This window comes from Oreochromis niloticus, linkage group LG19 (genome assembly GCF_001858045.2).
Source record: "Oreochromis niloticus isolate F11D_XX linkage group LG19, O_niloticus_UMD_NMBU, whole genome shotgun sequence".
NCBI lineage: Eukaryota > Metazoa > Chordata > Actinopteri > Cichliformes > Cichlidae > Oreochromis > Oreochromis niloticus.
Window position 1 is genome coordinate 15,080,717 of NC_031983.2, and position 21,155 is coordinate 15,101,871.

Consider the following 21,155-nt stretch of genomic DNA (forward strand, 5'->3'; position numbering starts at 1 on the left):
TAAGATGAATTAAATTTAGGCTCTAATAAAAATTCAAGAAGGAAACTTTGTTTAGATTCATTCCCAGACTGATGTCGTCCTTTGCTCGGTTCTATTTTGTCGCAAAGCCAAAGCTTGCAGCGGTTTTATAAACAGACAAGCACAATGTCACAGACTCACCAATCAATCATCTGTTTGTTAGCAGTAGGCCTCAGAATACATTAGCATAGCAACATTCACATGTAATATTGCTTTTTTTTTTATTGACACAAGAATAAATGTATTTATTCTGTGTGTTGTTCCTGGCTCTGTGTGTATGTGGATGCCCACGAGTCTCTGTGCGTCTTATTGTCGCGACTTCAAAGCTGAGGTCTTATTGGTGCGGTAGCTGAGCCCGCACTGATGTTCAAATTGAAAGCCCATTTCGTTACCACTCCATTATTCTGCCTGATTGCCTTCTTGTTAGCTGCTTTCTGTGGGAGGTTTTGATTTTGCCCTGAAAGACATGTCTGGCTGCTTTGACGTCATTTTTTTTCCAGCACTGAGGCAGCATTAGCAGGTATACTGCTGTTTGCAGGGTAAGCAAGTCCATATCCGGTCTATGACTATGTGCTGTTAAATGAGCTACAAACTAGCAAATAATTAGCAATTATGCTTTAAAAATATCTAACGCCTGGTTCTAAGTATGCTTAATCTCTTGAACTGACACAGCTCACTACCACTGTGCTGTGTACTCCTGCCTGCAAAGGCTCATTCTCCAACCTGTTTGCCAGATCCATTTGAATTGCTCAACAAAATTTGAGATGTGGGTGGTGATGCAGAGGTTTGGAACCAGGGTAAGTTGAGCCTCCCTGTGCAAAGCATTATCTATGGATCACAGCACGTCTCCACCGAGTGCTCTTTATAGGTAATCAATAGGCAACTGGCTTATGATGGCTCTCACTCATTACAACTCTTTAATAAAAGCCCACCCTGCGGTGACTGCTGCATTGAGCAGTATGAATACACACAGCCACATGGGAAACCAAGTCTCTGTTTACTAAAACTCACAAACAAATACTGAGCACATCATACTTGCTAGCAGGCAGTTTAATCTAAATCATCTATAGCTGCTCCGACAGCATTACTCATTAAGAAATCTAGCCCCTTTCTTACATATCCTATTGGTGAGGACTTCTAAAGTATCTCTGACTTAATCAATATGCACATCACCCATTTGATAGGGCACTATGTCGTGAGAGTTTCCAGGAGACTCTGGAGAAAAAGGTGGCGCACCCGCTTTAATGCTCCAATCAATGCATTGCTGCCTGCATTTATCAGCGACTAAACTGCCAGACTACAATTCTCAAGCTGAAAGCATCGTTCTTGTGACCAAGAGAGCTGAGCGTCAATTTGCATGGTCTCACATAACCTTCAGCAACATACGGTTTCCTCTCTTATTCGCCCCTAAAGCTGGAGGTGTGTATCCTAGTAGCTATTTTCCAATGGCTGAAAAGCAGCTGTCCCATCTCTTCGCACATATGGAGCCAGGTGATGAAATTCATACTACGCCAAAGTTGTTGTTTTTTTAAATCTCTGTACTTTCCAATGAGGGGAGGCCTCGTGTTAATCTATAGGGGCGTCACTTTGTTATATATAGAGGGTGAGGGGAAGGGGTCCCTGCATGGATCAGTTTCCCATCACTTTGCCTTCATATGTCCAGGAAACACAGGGAGACATAAATAGAGAAGGGAGTAAGTGACCCTGCTTCAACTGCTGCATACTTCAGTAGTCAATAAGCACAGATGTTCTCAGTCTACCTTAAATTACCCTACAGCATCTGTTTCAGCTTGCCATCGGCCACCCACACACATATATATGGATGCAAATACACAGCACCCTAAATGAAAACACAACAAACATTCAACACTTCAGTTTTTCAGCTATACAAATGGAAGTCTCCATATATAATTAGGGATACCTACTGTAATAGGAAATTTGCCTCCACTACTCTCTACTTTAAGTACAAATATAAAACAGTACAAACCAAAGAGGCTAAAAATCATCAGCAGAGAACCTGCTGACTTCTTCTGTAGAAACCAGAGACAGTGTGCAGTTATGAGCATCCTTAAGGTGCCAGTATCCGAGGGGAAGATGACCTTTCTCTTCCCAGAATAGCAGGCCTGTGGGAAACAAAGACTATGGTGACAAACACAAGAGAGTGACTGTGACCCCGTAGGGGCCAACACACATGCTCTGAACACAGGCTCAACTCCAGAGTTTGCTCACCTGCGTGCAACACACACACACATATATAAAATATATATATGTAAGCTATAGCCTTAAAACTTTTGCTTCAAATCACCGATTTCTCCAATATTGGATTTCAACGATAAAATGAGCAACAATCAGAGTTGAAATAGTTGAAAGAATATCTTTGTGGACCATGTTATGCTATAATAGTTTTGGCATTAGATGAGAAGAGTTAGATGAGTCACATAAGAAGTAAAACACCACATGCATACGTAAATAAGCCACAACCGTCTCACGGTTAGCCAAACTTAACAGAAAGACTCTAAATCAAAGAGTGAATGATAACAGTAGCAGCATTTTTCTGTATTTCACTGCCTTTGAAGTTCACGTGGCTGTCTACTTCTTGACCGCCTATAGTGACGTCCGGGACTCTCGTTGTCATGGTGCGGTTGCCAGGCAACTCCAAGATGAGTGAGCTCACAAATGACCATGAACCCTACCCAGTTCAGACTACAGAAAACAACGAAAGAAAAGAAAAAGTGTTCAAAACTTTAAGTGAGAATTGTGTTATTTTAGAGTCACCTCTCACATAAAAGCCCCCTTCCGCCCCCAGGCCAGCAGATGTCATATTACATACATATTTTAGCCTAGCTTAAAAATAAAAAAACAATTAAAATTTAACTCCATATGATTCATAAGATTATGGGTAGATTTGTGTATTTAACCCTGTGTCTGCAGCTCTTTACTGCTGCCTCTTTCCAGTGAGCTGAGTGTAGAAGCATCGGCTCCACCACAGATTACACCTGCATCAGAGTCACTGTTGTTTTGTGAACTTTTTTTCTTGAGAAAAACAGATTCTCCTCTGGATGAATTTTACTACTACTTAAAAGATACTGTATTTTTAGTAGCCTTGTACACTTCTGTTGAAGTGAAACCTTTAGAGTACTAGCTGAAATGGAAACTTATTAACTTGTCATTGGTCACTGGGTTACCTTGAATGAGGAAATAGTAAGTTTCCCTGGACCTTTAAGATAAAATGTCCCTGGTGTAGCAGCATATTTCCATATATTCTTTTTTTTAAAGCAACCAGGAAAGAAAAATACATTTTTGAAGAAAAAGGTGAGAGGAAGATACTGAAACAGTTTGCTATCAAAGCACCGTGAACCACATCTGTGTAGTATAGATGTGGTTCACAGTAAAGGAGAACATTGAGGCTTGTAGAGAAATGAGGTGAGAGAGTCTGGGGATTTGCCTCTCCATCCACGCAGACTAAATATTTGATGGGAGGAGGTGGTGGAGAAGCCAGAAGCTGAGGGGAGAGGAGGAGAACCATGGGTGCATCTCCTTTGGGAGTAATGTAAAGTGTCCCAGGCATGCAGAGGGGTTGGCGGGTCAGCACGTTACAAGAACTGCCACAAACCTCAAGGTGAATAATTCATCTAGCTTGGGTCAACAGTAGAGCAGCGTTACGGGGGGCGGCGGCACGAGAGAACAAAGAAGCCAAGGCTTTTAGCACTTGGGCTACACTGAAGGAAAAAGCGAAAACTAAGCATCAGTTCGGTTATGAAAAGGAGGACTGGGAGCAAACACGGAGCATAAAAGATAATGTTAAAGCCTTGGCTGGTAGTGAAGGTGAGATAAAGTTAATTATGTGGCCACTGTTGCAAGGTGTTAGATGAAGGGTCCACCTTACATCCTTATCACCAACACATACACAGAAAAGAAAACTAGGAGTACCGGATTTGTATAAATCACCACAGCAGTGTTTTGTTTATGCTCCCAACATCTTTTGATCCTGTGTTTCCAAAGCGAAGATGTTAGAAAGTGCATGGCATGTGCAAAACTTTCACCGCAGAGGTCAAGAATCTGCCTATAAAATATGATCCCAAGCAGACTGCAGCAGGCATACTCTACATTCCACGTGACGGTGTGACGTAGACGTTGATGTTTATATCCCCTCTATTGACTTTGAAGGGCACAGAAAGTGTGTGTGCATGTGTGTGTGTGTATCCTGCGCTCACGCTTGTGTGACAGAACAGATCCTGAAAGTAAATAAGGCACTAAAGTGGGAATTTTCTCACTGTTTGCGCAGCAGTGACAGTGTGCCCTATTGCACTCGCACGCACGCACACACACATATCCTGATAATGGTCTTCTGTGTCTGTGCAACTGGTGTGGTAACAATATTATTTACAGATGAAGCTGCACTGAATTAATTATGCAAACAATGTGCAATGTGCATTCTAAATGATAATACTGTACATCGCCAGCAGCCTATTTAAATATTAATCTTTCCTTTATTAAATGAAATTTAACCATTAGCAATGTTGCAGCACTGAAAAGGCAACGCGCTTGAAGCATATTCCATGGAGATAAACATTTCAAGTGACTCTATTGAGCACACCGTTAGCTCGTAGCTGAATACTGAAGTCATGTGCTACATTTGAGAGATTTGTTTAATGTATGTCTTTAACACCGTGCAGCTTACAGATGACAGTTTATGTCAGGGAACTTATTTTACATGACAGGCCACACACAGCCCACTTTGATCTTAAGTGGGCAGAACCAGTGAAACTCTCCTTTCTGTAGACGAAACGAAGCTTAACTGCAAATTTGATCCCTGCGATATATTATTGCAAGGAAAAGCAGCATTTCTTTATCAGGTTTTTCTACCTGATAAAGAAATGTTCCTGTATTAAAAAAACATCTGTCGGCGTGACTCTTTGAGTTTAAATTGTGAGAAATTATTGTGTAAAACAACATAAAAGGATTTGAGAGCACATTGCTTGGACTGTTCTGTAATTATAAATCAAAAGGTTTTTGTTAATTCACAGAAAACAGCCTTTTAAAAGAAATAGTGGAACATACAGGACTTTTTCTGTCATTTAATTGTTAAATTGTATTATTTTATTACTTTGGTGCAGTATGAATGGCCATGCAGGGATACTTTTATCAGGATGAAAAGCTGTAAAACTAGAAAATATATAAAAATTAAACAGTTAAAAGTCAAAAACATGTGCTGTCGTTCACATTTTCCAAAGCCATTTATTGGAGTCTGTGCCAGGCATTATTGGACAATGAATTCTGGAGTTATGATAAAACTAAAAAAAATAATTGTGAGTGAACCATGATCTTGACTGCTGAACATCAAATTCACCATTTCATTGATTCTGTCTAGGACAGCGATCAGTCTACATGTAACAGTCCAGTTCTTTCTGAGACCTTCCATTCATAAGAATTTTACCCTCAAAATTCAATCAGCTGATGAAAAAAATAATGAAAAAAAGACTGGAAAAAAAGTTCCCTCGAGCTGTAAATGAGGATAAGATGGACAGACAGATCAGACAGACTGACAACAGGAAAGTTGGCCACAGCTGTCACCAGTGCAATGTAAAAAATAAACTAAAAAACAACAGAATAAAATAGAACCAACATGGTATGAGTAAATAAAATTCCAGTGTTCCTATCACGCTTTCTGAAACATTTGTATGATAGAAATATGATTAAAAAAAAGCTGTGTTATTGACTGTATGAGCAAAATATGTGGGGTGTGGTTGCTTGCCTGTTGTTCAAACACATCAGTTTGAGACGCAGTGCAGAGACTGACTGGCATATGACGAGATAAGGGGGTATATCTGTCAGTGAAATATGCCCAGAAGGGGCAGTAATGGGGTGTGGGTCTCTAAAGGGGTAGGGCTGGGGGGGGCACACTGTGGCAGCATTACGCTGGCTTTGTTTGGTTCAGTGAGAATGACTATGGGTGACTGAGTGGTCTTCCTGGCAGCATTAAAGTGGAACTTCTGTGTGAAAGAAGACAGAGGTGACAAAAAATGACAGTCGCAGATGTAATATGACTGCCACAGTGGGGACTCCTGAAAATCTCGAGCGCTTTGCAAACAGTGACCTGTTTGAAATGCGGGTGTATCACACGAATCCAGACACAGGTGATAAAATCTATTTCATTCATTGTTTATTATGAGTGTCCTTGCCGGAGACAACAAAATCAGGAGGCTGTAGAAATGCCATTTGTTATTTATTTTGCAAAACTGTGCTTTTTTTCTCTCTCTCCACGTTCAAGCGGCGGACCCATTCGTGGAGGTGCGCTTATGAAAGCTGACAGCCAACCTGACGCAGGGTGCGAACGCTGATCCAAAGCGGGCCGGACAAATGTCTGCACACACACCAGCACTCTGTCGCTGCCTGCCCGCGGAGATGTCAAACACAATGATGTGGGAAGAAGCTGGAGGAGAGCTCTCTGCTTGCCACTACCAAGTCAGGAAGCCCAAAAAATTCTCATGCGAGGACACGGATTCATACGTATGAATACACGCGAGCCATCGTCACACATGCACTCTAATCTGAATGACAACAAAGCAGCCCACGAGTCTAATCCAGGTTGTGACTGGAACGATCACCTGTTTTTAGCAAACACAGTTAATGCCGGCCTATTCATCTCACTCTTTTGTCTGGTTTCGATAATTGTGTTACACATGTCAGGCCCCCGGAGCCAGGACAATCCTGCAAATCGTTTCAAAGTGCCCCAAATTCATTAATTACAGAGTGTGTTAATCTCATTGAGATGGGAGGGAATCGGGTGAGGAAAGGACCCTCATAACTCATCCAATTAAGTAATTGGGTGCTTCTTGGATTTAGAGGGAATGAAAGGAGCAGCTCCACTGAGAGTGAAGACTTATGTTTCATCACTAAGGATACGGTACCTACATATTCATCTACAAAGCAGAAGTTACTGTGTTCAGTAACCCGATCTTAGCTGTCTAAAAGCTCAACATTCAGCTTTTAGAAGACTCATCCAGAGCCTAAATTCTTGTCCAATAAATATCCAAGATTTAAATTTTAGTGAAGATTGCTGAACTAGCTACTCCTAGGAACCACAGGGAAGGGAATTACTGTGGATGTTTTTTTTTTATAATGAAATACACCCATTCTACTTCATCCATCAGCTTAAAAACATTTTCTGCATCTTCTGTTGCAGTGATTCCCAAGGTGTAGGCCAGGTTCCCCTGGTGGACCGCGAAGGTACTGCAGGTGGTAGTTTGTAATATTATTCATTACTCATTGCTCTGACTAAATTTGAAGTTTGTGTCCTAGTGGCAGGTGGGTCACACATTGGTCTTAACACTTTGCATATGACTTGGTAGCATTAGTAACGTATAGCCAACAGCCTGAGTTGTTTTCGTCTTTTCTAAATACAATTTTTAAGGAAATGTATCACTTTCTCTGTATTTTAATATAAGTGATGATTTAAGACTGGGTTGGCTGGTTTTTAACTGGGCCGCAGCACCCTTACTTTTAAGAATAGCTGTCTTGGTCTAACTCACCAATTCACACCTGTCGGTGGTCAAATGTTGCAACTCGCTTTAGAGCCTCCTTTATTTAATGTTTTGCTAAATATAATTGAGTTTTCAGCAAACAAAACAAAACAAATTTAAAAGTTACAAATGTAGATCCCTGAAAATGAATAAATCAATTAAACCTTTTGTGGTGGTGGTTAAGGTCAAGGAAATATGAAATAGAAAGGTAAGCAATCAAGCAACTCTGCTGACCAGTGGGACTGAGAAGATGGTGAACGAGGGCATGTGAGTTCTGCTGGCCGTCCTCAGCAGCAGCTGAAGTGGTGCTTGTTAAAGTAGCAAACTGCCTGGGCAACGAGGCCAAATTCTATTTCATTTCAAGTGCACTGCCAGCTTCGGTGCTTTGTCAAAGATCCCGTAATTCCCCTAAGTGCTTTACATCGCAAAAAAGGCACTATGTACAAAATGATGAACAAATCAACAAACATAAAGCCGGGCTCTTTCTGAGACGCTCCTCTCAAACAATTAGTAAAAAAGTACATTATGTGGCTTGATGGAACAATAGAGGCAGGCATTCATTCCGGCTGGGAAAGGACACGTGAAATACGTCTTCTTCTTCGTTTTCTGAGGGTCGATCAGACCAAGAGAATGAGTTGTGTATGCTGGGTGTGGATATGTGTGTGTGTGCATGCTCATTGAGCAGTCTGCCTGTCTGACTGCGGAGCAGCCCAGATTATGCATGAATCTGGCTGCTTATCAGCTGACCTTTAAATTGGAGCCGCGGAGTGACTGCAGGCCCAAGGGCTGACGCTCGCAACTGATTGGCTGCTCTGCCTCAGACCTGCTGACAATAGAAATTAACAGAGCCAGGTGGGCATATCCGCAGGCGCAAGGAGTATTGGAGTGGAGGGAGATAGAAAGAGGTAGGCGGGAGGGGGTGGGGGGGTGGGCGGCATTAATATAAAACTATATTTCTACTATTTTCCTCAACCTTGTGTCTTTTTTTAAGCTTCAGGAGAGAAAGAAAAAAAAGTCATTATGTGCTGTGAAGCATGCTAACAGTGCAGCAGGTAAGGACAGGCAACTCTGTATACCTGGATTTCATCTCTTGCTCACTCATGCTATATCTTCTTCCATTTCTCTTTTGGCTCTCCGTTTCTCCCATTCATCTCGTATTGTAATGGCGGAGGGGTTTCGGCAGGATGTGATGGTTTGATAGATATCTCCAGTTGGAGGGGGGCTACGTGGGAAGAGGAGCCCGGGGCTGAAGATGAGGTGTGTGTTCTGACGTCCACTGGGGGAAAAGCAGCTCTCCGTGCCTGTGGAAGATGATGGATTATAGTGGGGGCATGGGCTTATGTGTGTGTTTTTGTGTGTTTGTGCGAGCGCGGCTCCTCCATTGCGTTGCTATGTACACAACGAAAGCGTGGCAGTGAATTAATTTTTCACAACAGCAGCTGGAAAAGGTCATTAAATAAAGCAAATGTTTGTGAATGGGAATCCCCAGGAATTAACTTCAACATCATACACGCCACAGTGCAGTGGTGTGGCAGTAAATGGGAGTATTATGTTGTATTGTGGACAGGAGCACAGGTGGTTGAGTACACAGGCATACGCTTGGCCTTCTGTCTTATTAAAATGAGCCGAGGGAAAAAAAAAGGGACTCTGGATTTAATTTCCTTGTGTTTCTGCTCAAGGTGGCCTTTTCTCTTAGTATCATAGTTGAACACAGTGGAATAGGTCTCCTTCTTCTTCTCCTTCCCTACGATTTCCTGACTCTCCATCTCCTTGTGTCAGGGTGTGATGGAGGGGGGCGGGGGGCGGCGGTTGTCTGGTCAACCACCTACCCGTGTTTATTTCCATTCAATTCCAAACATCGGTATGGGCTGTAACTGAGCCGCCGTATAAATAAAAAAGGCCCAACGTGACCTGTGAGTGTGCCTGTGATCATGTCATGTGATACTCAGATAGAGCGCAGTCATGAGATAAGATACAGCCACAGTGCTGCATCTGTCACCAACACAAAAACCTCACCAGTTGTCCAGACACAGAAGACAGAGAGCCACTATCACAACTTGTAGAGTGTGTGTGTGTGTGTGTGTGTGTGTGTGTGTGTGTGTGTGTGTGTGTGTGTGTGTGTGTGTAGGCTCAGCAATGCATGTGGGCGAGACCCTATCATAGCTGGCCACATTCCTAGCAGAAAGATAAAAGAGGCTAAATGAACCAGATCACTGGTGTGTGAGCAATAAGTGTGAATAACTGTGTTTCTGTGTGTGTGAGAGAGAGAGAGACAGCGAGAGTGCGCTTGTCAGTGATGAATAGGTGTTTAAGGACCTACACCTTACAGATAAGCGAAGAAAATTATCAGGGCAACAACAACAATGCTACCCCGGGAACCAGACGAATCGGAGAGCTCATGTTTCATTCGCTGTGGCAGAGCACGCCAGGCCCTCCTCCTGGTCATACAGATTTCTAAACGCTTTGTCTCCGCTACACCAAACACAACAGCTTTAATACGACAGCTGCATATAAAAGCTATATGATTGAGCAATTTCGATAAACACACGACCAAGATGCTTGCCACTGATGTGGAGCACCCTGTTAAATCCACTTTTGTCACTATTAAAGGAGTTAGATGGATAAAGAAGAACAAAAAACTGAACTTGAAGACTTCATCTGAAGGCAAGCACTAACATCTGGGGCTGAAAAATGAAGCAAATATGAAAGTCCAAAAAAAGCAACTTAAATAGCCACTTGAGGCTGGCTGTGAAAACAAGCCATCCCTAATAAACTCACAGTTTCAAATCCTTCGCTCTCGCCTGTCCTTCTTATTTTGTCTTTATTTTAAGTTGTATCTTTTTCCTTAATAACCAACCTGTTATAACAGAGGGCTGCCCTTCCCTGCACCTGGCTTTGTCTTCCTGCCAAAACAGAGTTCTTCCTTCCCACTGCTCCCCAGTGCTCGCTCATAGGGGATCATCAGAAGTGCTTTGAGATGGCTGCTACTGTAAACTGAAAACTGATTTTAATTTTAATTGAATTATAAATGCACAACTTAACAGCAGAAATGTTTAGGGAGTATACTGTGGAGTGATTATTTTATATAACCAATCTGTTGAATTGTTTTAACGTCCCAGCTATTCTTCGAGTCACTGAAATGACCATTTTTGGGTCCCACTGGAAGTGATTTGTGTCGAAAAGACACCATGTATGCAGGATTTTTTTTTAAAACTTGAGTTAGTGTTCATAGTTTTCTTTATATCTCCTCAGCTCACCAGGACCTATTAATCGTAAGGTAACATAACCGAGTGTGAAAAAGTGGAATTTAGTAATATAGAATCTGTATTCACTGATCTAGCCAATATCTAATCTACTAAATAAAATCAGTACTGGCATGCATTTCATCTTCATTCACAACCCAACAATATATTTTCGATGTTGTTTACTCCGCTGCAGTCCCCTCCTGATATGATGTACAGTACGGCAGATGAGTTCCCATCCTTTGAGCTCAGAAGAGGAATTTGCTGGATGACGGAGCACATCTCTCCTTCTTAAGGAACATTGTTGCATTTCATTAGGGATAAGATTCATCACATCAAGAAAACAAGAGAGCCATGCAAATCGTATTGGAGAAATTCCTACACTGTCCTCAACATTGTCTTTCTAACACACACATGCACACACACATGCACACATAGACAAATACACAAAGAACAGTTGATAAACAAAAGACACAAAGCAAACAAAAGCTGAGAGCGCTGATTCAGGAGACAAAAGGGTACATCAAGGATGGTGATACTATGTGATTGCTCATTATTGTGCACTTCAAAATGACGCATTACTGTGACAGTGGGAAGAATGGCAGCCAGCAGCCCGGAGTTAAACAGGCATAATTTTCTCTCTTTGAACAACGACAGAGGCCTGGATCCCAAAAAGACTGAACATGTGGGTTGGTGGGTTGTAACGCCGTTCTTCTGGTCAGAGGGCCAGCGCTCTGTCTGAGTGAAAGGACACCCGAGGGTCCATTTTGGAGATGGCTGTTAAGTTCCGGCTCTGACCTTGGAAAAATGGCTCAGATAAGGGCTGTATACAGACCAATTTAACAGGTCACAACCCTGTCTCGGAGTGGGAGCGACACAGCGGAAGCGTGGGAACGCAGCCTAAGGGATCTGTCCTGTGATGAGATGTCGGTGATATCTAACTGTGGCCCTGACCCTGCAGCAGTGGCTGTCAGCCTATTGATTCGGAGCTCGAACAACTGGGCAGACAGGAACAGAGTCAGGTTGTGTAGCCTCATCTGGACCAGCGTGTGATGGTATATGTGCAAGTATATGTGGGGCATGTCGTAGATGTGTAGTAAAGCATTGTGTGCCCAAGGCTGGCAGACCGACAACAGTGAGCAGGGAGAGACAGAAAGCACTGAAGGCAACAGCTGCATATGGGATACAACAGATCTATTCATGACAGACGTACACAAATGTGGACACAGACACACATATTTGGCAGGAAATGGACAGTGGTCCCGTTGTGGCGCAGGAGATAAGAGGGATGCCATGCAAGCTCTGTGAGTTACAGTGTGGGAGTTACCGCACACAACTAGCCGGCCTTCTGTGTCTTCTACTGTATTAACACAATGATCGTGCCTGTCTGCTAGAGGCTCGGTCTGAGGCGCTGAGACAGCCGATTGAGCGTGGGATGGACCTGGAGGTGTATATAAGTAATATTAGATAATAGATGGACTTCAATGAAAGCTTTGATATTGATATAAACAAGCCATAAAACAGAAGAGAGAAACAAAGACAAAGGCACACAGAGAAAGACTGTGAGAGAACAACAACCCTGAAATATTTGTGGATTAGGTAGAAAGAACACAGAGTTCTAGTTCACACAGTGTTTGTTCCCCCCTCCCCAAAAGGGAAGCATCTATTCTCTGTATTTGAAGTTATATCTTTCTCTGTTAGAGGGGAGTGGGTAGAACAGAACATGAGTTGTGACAGCTCATCTAAGGCTGAAGCCTCAGACGGTGATCGGGGGGGAAAAACACGGAAATTATCCAGCTATCTATGAACTTACAGTATATAGACGCTCGCCTGCACCGACATACTTTACTTTGGTAACATTTTCAGCCTAAACTCTCGTCAAACTTTACAGGAGAGAAACTCTGCCGGATGCCTATAAATTACTGAAGAGGAAGCTCTGTCCTTGTTTAGCAGATTGGGCCCTGTGCTTTGGACCTGTATGGACCTCTCTCTGGCAGAGGCTGGTCTCAAGAGGTGGATAGCAGAGACGCCTGCCAGGTGAGAGGTTGGCTCGGATTTAATCGATGCCTGCCAGAGGAGGACAGAGGAGCAGTCGAGGCAGGTGGACAGGACGCCATGGTAACTACCAGGCAGATATATTCATGGTGAGGTTCACCGGCTGACTCTGGAGCTTTTGGTGTGGCGGGGAAACTCACGCTTCAAAACGGTTTAGGGGATTGATTTGACAGCTAATTTACGGAGGAGATTTGCATAAGGCCGTGCGCTAATAAGGCGGGCTTTCCTGTTCCGTCCTTTGTCTTTTCTCACTATCTCAACAAACAGATAAATGTAAGCGAATTAAAGAGACAACAGATTCAAATTGGATATTGATTAAGAGACTAAAGCCTTGTGTTTTCTCCCGTTAAAGCTTGTGTTTAGATGATTGATTCACAATGTCAGTCTCCACACCCTGCTGTGGTGTTTGGGGCTGGTTGTGCCTTTAAGCCTTCAATGGGGCCACATCATGTCACACCATGCTAAGTGCTTTGACACAGCCACACAAAGAGCCCTGCCTATCTGATGCCAATCTCCCCAGGTCCTGGTGTCACCCAGGTGGAGCCTTTCAGAGAGAGCAAGGACAAAGTCTCCTCCTCAACAGCACTGCACAATGCCGCCTGACTGACAGCAGAAAAGACAAAATTGAGCTTCTCTGTCAAGTGGATGCTTAAGTGGAAGGAGGAAAAGTAAAAAGGACTCGAGGGCAGAAGCTTTGAGTCTACAGCAAAGAAAATGCAGAAAACAGAATCCTTTTTTAGTTGGACTCAAATAAAAAGAGACACTTAACCTCTACGTGGCACTTCTCAGGGCTGTCGAATCACCTGGTTCACGCCCCTCCCCCCATGACTGCTGCTCTGCAGTCATGCCAATATTAGAACAAGCTTACACATTATCTGCTCCAAAAGACAAACACCTTCCACATCATCTGTCCTTGAATCGAACACTCCAGAGCTTGGTGCCTGAAACTCACTTCTGTTGTTCTTGAAGAGGTTAAAAACGGTGAGGATCTGCCTGAAGTAGGGCACCAGAGCTTCTCCCACCTTGTCTGCAGACATCACCAGGTGCTGCAGGACTTTCATGGTGGTGCACATCACCTGATGGTTCCTTGTGTTCAGGGCATCTGGAGGGCAGCAACATAATTTGATATCAGTTAACAACATCAGTTAAATACAGTAAATTTACACATTGCTTCTTCATGTAAGTGAAGGCGATGATCTGCACAATCAAACAGAACCTTGGGAATGGGTTTAGCAGACTCCCTTTTCCTTGAAAGAATTTTCCTTAAAGCAGAGCTTTGATTTAGACTAGCTTGTCTGCAATCAGTGATTTCAAATGCACTGGGGAGGCAGGAGTAAGTGAGAGCCAATCACTGGGCTATTTGGCCTACAGCTGCACTTAACTCCATCTCCCACCGATAGAGAGAACAAAAGAGAATGATGGTGGGAGAAATGGAGAGCTCGTGATCCAGAGAGACAAATATGGAGAGGAAAAAAAGGGGGAGAAAACAACATAAGACAAATGTCAAATCAGAGATTAAGATAGATGAAAGACAGAAAGCAAAGGGTTAGAAAATAACTTGTTATTAGCCTTTAAAACTGGCATATTCATACTTGTTGTTTTATTTCGGCTGCTTTGGATTTTATGTGGCCCTTTGAATGAGCACTGGTAATTCCCTTTGTGCAGTCTAAAACAGTATATCCCCACCAAAAAAAGTCAAGTCTCTTTATGAAACCTTAAACTGTCATTTGACGCCTACTTTCACAAAAAAGGGGTTTGCAATACCATCACACTGACTATTCTGCCAGTAAGCACTTAGAAAAACAAATGTGAAAGACATGAAAAAAAGAAAAACCTTTTAAAAGAAATAGTCAAAAACAAAGAAATCAGCTACGGAGTGCAAAAACACTCAGAGCCTGTGGTTGATGGTGAGGAAAATAGGAATAGGAGAGAAATGCCGCTATTATACAGTTTCAATCTGGTAGAAGATACTAGGACACGGCAGAAGTATTAAAGCCAGCCATTTGACTTAAAAGATGCAATGAATGAGGATATCAACGTCTCCACGCCAGTTTAGAGAAACTGTAGCCACAGGTTTTGCTTCGTGGTTATGCTACTGACTTTGGTTAGTAAAGCTGTCGTAATATTAAATGCCACAGAACAAATGTCAGTCGACAGGCAAGTCAGTCAAGATTGGAAACAAACAGGTTTGCCTTTCAGTCATGTTGATGATGACAACATTCAAAGACAGTAAATTGTTTGTTTAACGTGAGGTGACACAAATTCACAGGAAAGCTCTTTCATCATCTTGGCCACCTGGAGGTATCCGGTTCCTCCTCTTCATAAACTGCTGATGTTGCAACTAAAGAGAATTTTGTTTCTGTTATAGGGAACAAAGGCCGCATCTTAATGAATGACTCTGAAACTACTTTGCTTTGGAGATCTTTTTAGAATTTCAGCTTGATTATCTGTTCAGCATGGACTGCTTGTAGCAGTTTTCTATTAACAGCAGGTCTCTACCATTCCCTGTCGTGGGTGGTAGAGGCTAAAAACAGAACTAAAAGGCAGGAAATACTTCACATTCACCAGAAGCCAGAAAGCCGTTCTGGGAGTCCATCAACTGCTGATTTTTAGTGAAAAATGCTATTTAAAAAACATTTAAAAACAAGGCAAGACAGTCCTTATAGAATCATTGCAATAAATGGCATCCATCTCTTCCTGTCAACATGGACCTCTTACCTGCATGCAACAAACCCCCATGTGAATGGTCCATAGCACTTAGACTACATGAAAGCTGGGGGTCCAAAAATTCCATTGAAATGTTGAAACTGTTTATAAAGATCATCAGAAACATGCCTAAATGACAAAATGAGTGGCACAGTGCTTCATACCAAAAGAAACAGTTTGCTAAAAATAAGTTTTAAATAAAAAATAAAGGTGAAATTTCTTTTCACTGCCCTCAAGTCACAAAACCTAACGAAATAAAAAAAGTTTCTGGATTATTATCCCCATATCAGTGGCTAGTACACACACACACACACACACACACACACACACACACACACACACATATATATATATATGTATACACACAGTGGTTGGACAGTGTTGAAACAACATTGCATATTTGTGGAGGAGTTATTTAGGCTGTCCTTCGTGATAAAGTCTGCAGATTATCATAAACATAAGCAGCTTTGAGTTTTGTATTTTTAGCACAAACTCATGAACACAATTTCTACCGGCAGCATGTGTGTATATACTGTATGTTTCAAGATGAGTACAAAATTGATTGTAAGGGTCAGCAACACTATATGAATAGCCCTGCATGTAGCTCAAAGCCTTCCGGAAGCGAGAATAATGACTAATTAACTTCCATAAACTGCTACTGTGAGCCCCTGTCTAAATGAATGGAGCCTGAAAGTGGTTCTACCTGCCTCTAACTAACATGTAACAGTAACTAACCCAACCAGTGGGATTACATGTTTGTGTGCAGCTAAGTTAAACCCTTTGTCTTTCAGAGGAATTGGAGGGACATTTGCGATCTCTGCCATGACAGAATTCTCCCATGAATCTCTATTCATTCATTCATGGATCTCAGTTTTTCTGAGTGCTACTTAAGTCTTTTGTACATTAGAATCAATACATATTTTAAGTCATTAGTAGAAGTAGTAATTTACCCATACCCATCTGCAGCACCATATTCGAACTCACATAAGACTAACCGAGAGAGAGGAAAAGAGCACCAGCCCTAAAAGATTGTGTGTGAGCAGCAAAGAGAACAGCGTACTGCATCACCCAGTGTAAGTGTTAAAACAGCTAATATGCAAACATGGAGCAGTCCCGAGCACACGGAGTCACACTCTCATACACCACTCACACATCACACACACAAGCGCACCCGTACGCATGCACGTACATGAGTGCACATTCCAGTGCAAGCATTTTACAAGCAATGGGACAAAAATGTCAGCCTCAGTCATGAGCACAGGCAGTGCTGAATGTAGCAGTAACAAAACACGAACCAAGTTACGCAATGGTAGAAGAGTCACATAAACAACATGAGGCTCAAAGGTTCAAGGAATATTGCATACTGCATTCAGAAAAGACTAAGTGAACTAGGGCCCCTGCTTTGTGTCCATCTGAGAGCAGGAGAATGAGAAGGTGCGTGACTTTGTCTGTGCCGGCGACAATGTGCGAGTGTGTGAGTGAGCGAGTGAGTGATTGAGTGTGTGCTGAATGAGCAAATGTATTGTGCTTCACGCCATCTCTCCATCGTTGCCTTAGTGTCTCCCCCGGATAGACAAGCGCCGTGATATCTGCCATCACCGAGATAAGGTGGAATGTGGAATGACAGGAATTTCAAACCTACATAACAAACAATGAAATTCTAATTACCAGCCAGCGCAAACAATTTTCCCTGCTGTGACATTTGGACCGCGGGACTGTTCAATTATTCATCAGCACTCTTGCCTCACTGCAAAAAAGAAAAAAAAAGAAAAAGAGAAAGGAAAAAAAAATTAAAAGAGCCAGAGTGGAAGGCAGCCGAGGGCCTGATATATTAATGCTGGTTTAAAACCTGTGTTGGGACAAATCTGAATAATCATCTATTCATGCTAAGGCCTGTTTCGTATTCAGCGTGGAAATAAAACAACGCTGACCCCGTATTCCGCTTCCTGTGAAATGTCAGAGGCAGGGGCGACACCTCGGAGAGTTTAGCAGTGAATTGTTCTCGCTCGGGGTATAAATACACTTCTGAGATCAGAAGAAGATGTTCTCGTGCAGAGGCGTAACTGAGGATCTCCTTGTAATGAAAGTCTCATTTTAGTTCAAAGCCGAACAAATGCTCTGCCAATCAACTGCACGCAGGCATGGCTCAGAATCTTCCTCCTTATTTAAGGACGCCAGAGAAAGCCCAAAACAACAGCGTTTCAAAAACATTCTGCCTTGTCTCCTGAGTCACCTTGGATCTGTTTGGCTGAACAAAACCATTTTTTATGACTTTACTTACACAAATTGATGTTTCATAGCAAACCATTTGTCATTTCAAACACACACCGGGAAAACAAAAGCCTTCTGAAATGCGTCAACGCCACAAAAATATATTAAATGCTAGAAAATCTGCTCTCGCCTCTTTTCCCACAGTAAGGTATTCTTTCTAAAGCAAGCAAAAGGGAGCATAGTGTACAGTAGGAAAGAGTTCAGTCTTTAAGTCACTGAGGACAGGGCCTCAGAGTATAATGTCAGCCAGAGCCTTCCTCATTGTGTATTCTCATTGGGTGACCTGCAGTCATCATCAAAATTCACCAGGGCCTGACGTGGCTCCGTCGCTCTGCAGATAAGAGTCTGCCAGCCACACTGAAGATGTATTAACGTCAGAGGAGAAAAATATATATCTTGCCATTTTAAACTGTGGATGGCTTTTTACTTTCTTCCTCTTTCTGCCATCCCTCCTTCTTTCCAACGCCATAGAAAAGTAATTAATCTGCAACAGAGACACGGACTGGCGGCTTTGCCTTGTGGATGGCAAAACGGGACTGATTTTTAATAAACGAAAAAGTTAATAAGGAGCAAGCCATTTAAAATTCCATTATCAGGGCGAAGTGTGTGTTTTCATGAGGAGCATAACCATCACCTTTGGTCTGGCCTCCAGAAGGCAAATGGCCAAAACTGCTGAGCAGTTTGAACTTATAAAATGCTGTCTGGGTTACTGAGTAGCCAAGTACCACTGTGTATAATGTTTAGTTGTGTGTAAAGTGAGTGCTTCATTACAGAGGGCCAAATAGACATTATGCTTTCACGTGCCTGTATAGAGACTTACAATCTATCTGTGGTGGTAGAGGAGGTTGCAAACACACGTGTGCAAGCAAAAGGAGGCAAACCAATGCTTGAATTAATTATTAATATGAATACTTACTGCTGAAAAATTTTGAAGCACGAACTGGTTATCTCATTTATCAACAAACTCCAGCTGAGCGACGTTGAACTGCAGCTGGTAGGCCTTGCTCTGCTTAGTGTAGTGGCAGCTCATGAACCAATTCTCCACCAGCTGCAGGTTTTGGTTGGAGTAACCCTCGAGCTCACAGCATAGGAAAGGAAGGGCTATCTTCACCAGCTTCAACACGAGAAGGTGGATTTGAACAAGAGAAAAAAAATCAATCAAAAGATTCCGAGAATGTGGAGAAAACTCTGTGCACAAAGGGCAAGCTTGACATTCAACACCAGATGCCTGTGATCGTTAGGCCCTTAGGTGGCACTGCATTAGAAACATGGAAATCACTGCCTGAAATCACAGTTTTCTGTGCCACCCAAAAATGTAGGTTAAAGCTCTATCATGCAAAAAAGAAGCCACAAAAGCTGCATCTCAGATGGAAATACAAGCTTGCACATCTGGAAAGCTACCATCAATCCTGAGCTGTAAATACAGGTTTTAAAGCAGCAACATGCTCATATCCAGGGGGCTTTCTCAGGAAAGAGCTTGCATATTTCAGCAAGACAATGCTAAACCACATCAATTATAACAGCATGGCTTTGTAGTAGAAGAGTACAAGTTGCTGAACTGGCCAGCCTATAGTCCAGACCTTCCCACAAGTGAAATGTTTGTCACATTATAAAAAGAAAACTATGACAACAAAGATCAAGGTCAGTGGACCATCTAGAATGCTACATCAGACATCAGACAAATTTGGGACAACACTGCTCTCCTAAAAGTCCACCAACTGGTCTCCTGAGTTCATTTATTGTTGTTAAATGAGAAGGAGATGCTACACAGCGATAAACATGGGACTGTCTCTTTTTTCTTAAAATGGTACATTTTTACATAATCATTTGATAAAATATCGTTTTATGAAATTTGCAAATCACTGCATTCTGCTTTTATTTAAATTCCACAGAGCATCCTAACTTTTTGGGATCTGGGTTGTTATAAAGCAGTAAAGCGTACGTGCACACCACACTTCGGAGTTACACTGTATGATGTGAAACAGTTAAGACCGAGCAGCTCGTGCTCAGTGCGACTTTCTGCCAGGGTCAGTCTGTCACCGTGTCTCTGTGTCTCCAACAGGCCTGCCTGGTGTTGGCCGTCATGCCCCTCTGCCTCCACAGACATCCAACACCCACACATAAACAAGAAGCACACACACTGCACACACACGTACACACCCCCAGCCAACTGCCCATGACATGAACACTACCGCAGGCTCACTGGGCGCCACTTAAAGGCTCCCACTTTGAAACTGACACTCCACTTGGCAGTGGCGCCAAACAAAAGAGTTTCTGTGTGTGTGTGTGTGTGTGTGTGTGTTTGAGACTTTGTGCCTGTGCATGTGCTGAAATTTTTTCAACAAAGCCACACTTTGCATTCCTCCAACTTCTTCTTTCCTTAGTCTTCCTTGTTCTTGCCGCGCATGAAACCTTTCCTGTTCACATCCCTATAAATTCCGACGTCTATTTTTGAAGTCGTACACCACTTCGCCCTCAGGCACGACCTTTCCGCCCTCCTTAAATGTGTGTGTGTGTGTGTGTGTGTGTGTGTGTGTGTGTGAGAGACTGTGCGCACGCGTGTAAACGTGTCAGCCTGGAAAGGTAAGGAGGCACAGCATGATGACACAGTTAAATGTAGCATGTCACCACATTCATGGCAGATTATCAGGCATACTTTTAGAGCCAGCGTCTTCCGGCAAATGCAAAATAGAAAAACAGAAAAAAACAAAACAAGGACGCTTCACCCTTAGGGTTAATGTAATAATAGGAACTGTATGACAGCAAAACTAAATTAGGACGTCACATCAGGACTGGTTGTATAATGTTAGAAGTGGCTGTAGCAGTAGACTGCAAGACAGGTGATTCTTTTCCTGGTAAAGCATGTTGTTCTATTTTTGTTGCATCGAATCTCCAAAGCAAAGTCTGAGAAAAGTCTAAGAAAGATATGTATGTAAATATAATAAATATATATTATATATAAAACTAAAGTGAGAAATCCATTTTCATCAAGGTCAGATTCCTTACCCCTCTTACCCTCGCCCCTTACTGCTAACTATAACTTTACCAGGCCTTTCATTTTTAGTGTTTTTGATACATGAAAGTTAGATTTTGTCAAGGTTCTGGGTCACAGACCCAGCGTTTGTGTTTTGACTTTTGATTCTGGTTTATTTAATATTCTGTTCCTCGTATTTCGTTATTATAGTTGTGATCTCTGTTTGTAGCCTGAGGTCTTAGTTTGTTATCTAGCCTTTAGGTTTCCTGTTATCATTCCTCTCTGTGTTCCCCGTCCTCTTGTGTCTAGTTTCCTGTGTTGTTGTAGCTCCCTGCGTAGTCTCTCTCTCTCTCTTTCTTGTCCCTT

At 42.5% G+C, this 21,155-nt stretch overlaps 1 protein-coding gene and 1 long non-coding RNA gene across 7 annotated transcripts in view; one reads left to right on the forward strand and one right to left on the reverse strand.

The window, feature by feature from the left end:
- The window catches only part of pacrg (PARK2 co-regulated), a 144,286-nt gene that overhangs the window by 44,124 nt on the left and 79,007 nt on the right, over positions 1–21,155 (reverse strand). For 3 of the 6 annotated variants that reach the window (XM_003458815.4, XM_005463971.3, XM_013266528.3), the window contains exon 4: positions 13,791–13,940. In XM_003458815.4, coding sequence (XP_003458863.1) covers positions 13,791–13,940 — 150 coding nt within the window. Of the gene's footprint in view, positions 1–8,617; positions 8,843–10,398; positions 12,225–13,790; positions 13,941–21,155 lie in introns of those variants that run through there. The other 3 variants (XR_003215318.1, XM_005463970.4, XM_025901118.1) reach the window with 3 other exon arrangements.
- Positions 8,296–8,810, forward strand: LOC102077110 (uncharacterized). Its single transcript, XR_267861.4, has 3 exons — positions 8,296–8,446; positions 8,533–8,593; positions 8,725–8,810. It is a non-coding gene; the product is annotated as an uncharacterized LOC102077110 (long non-coding RNA).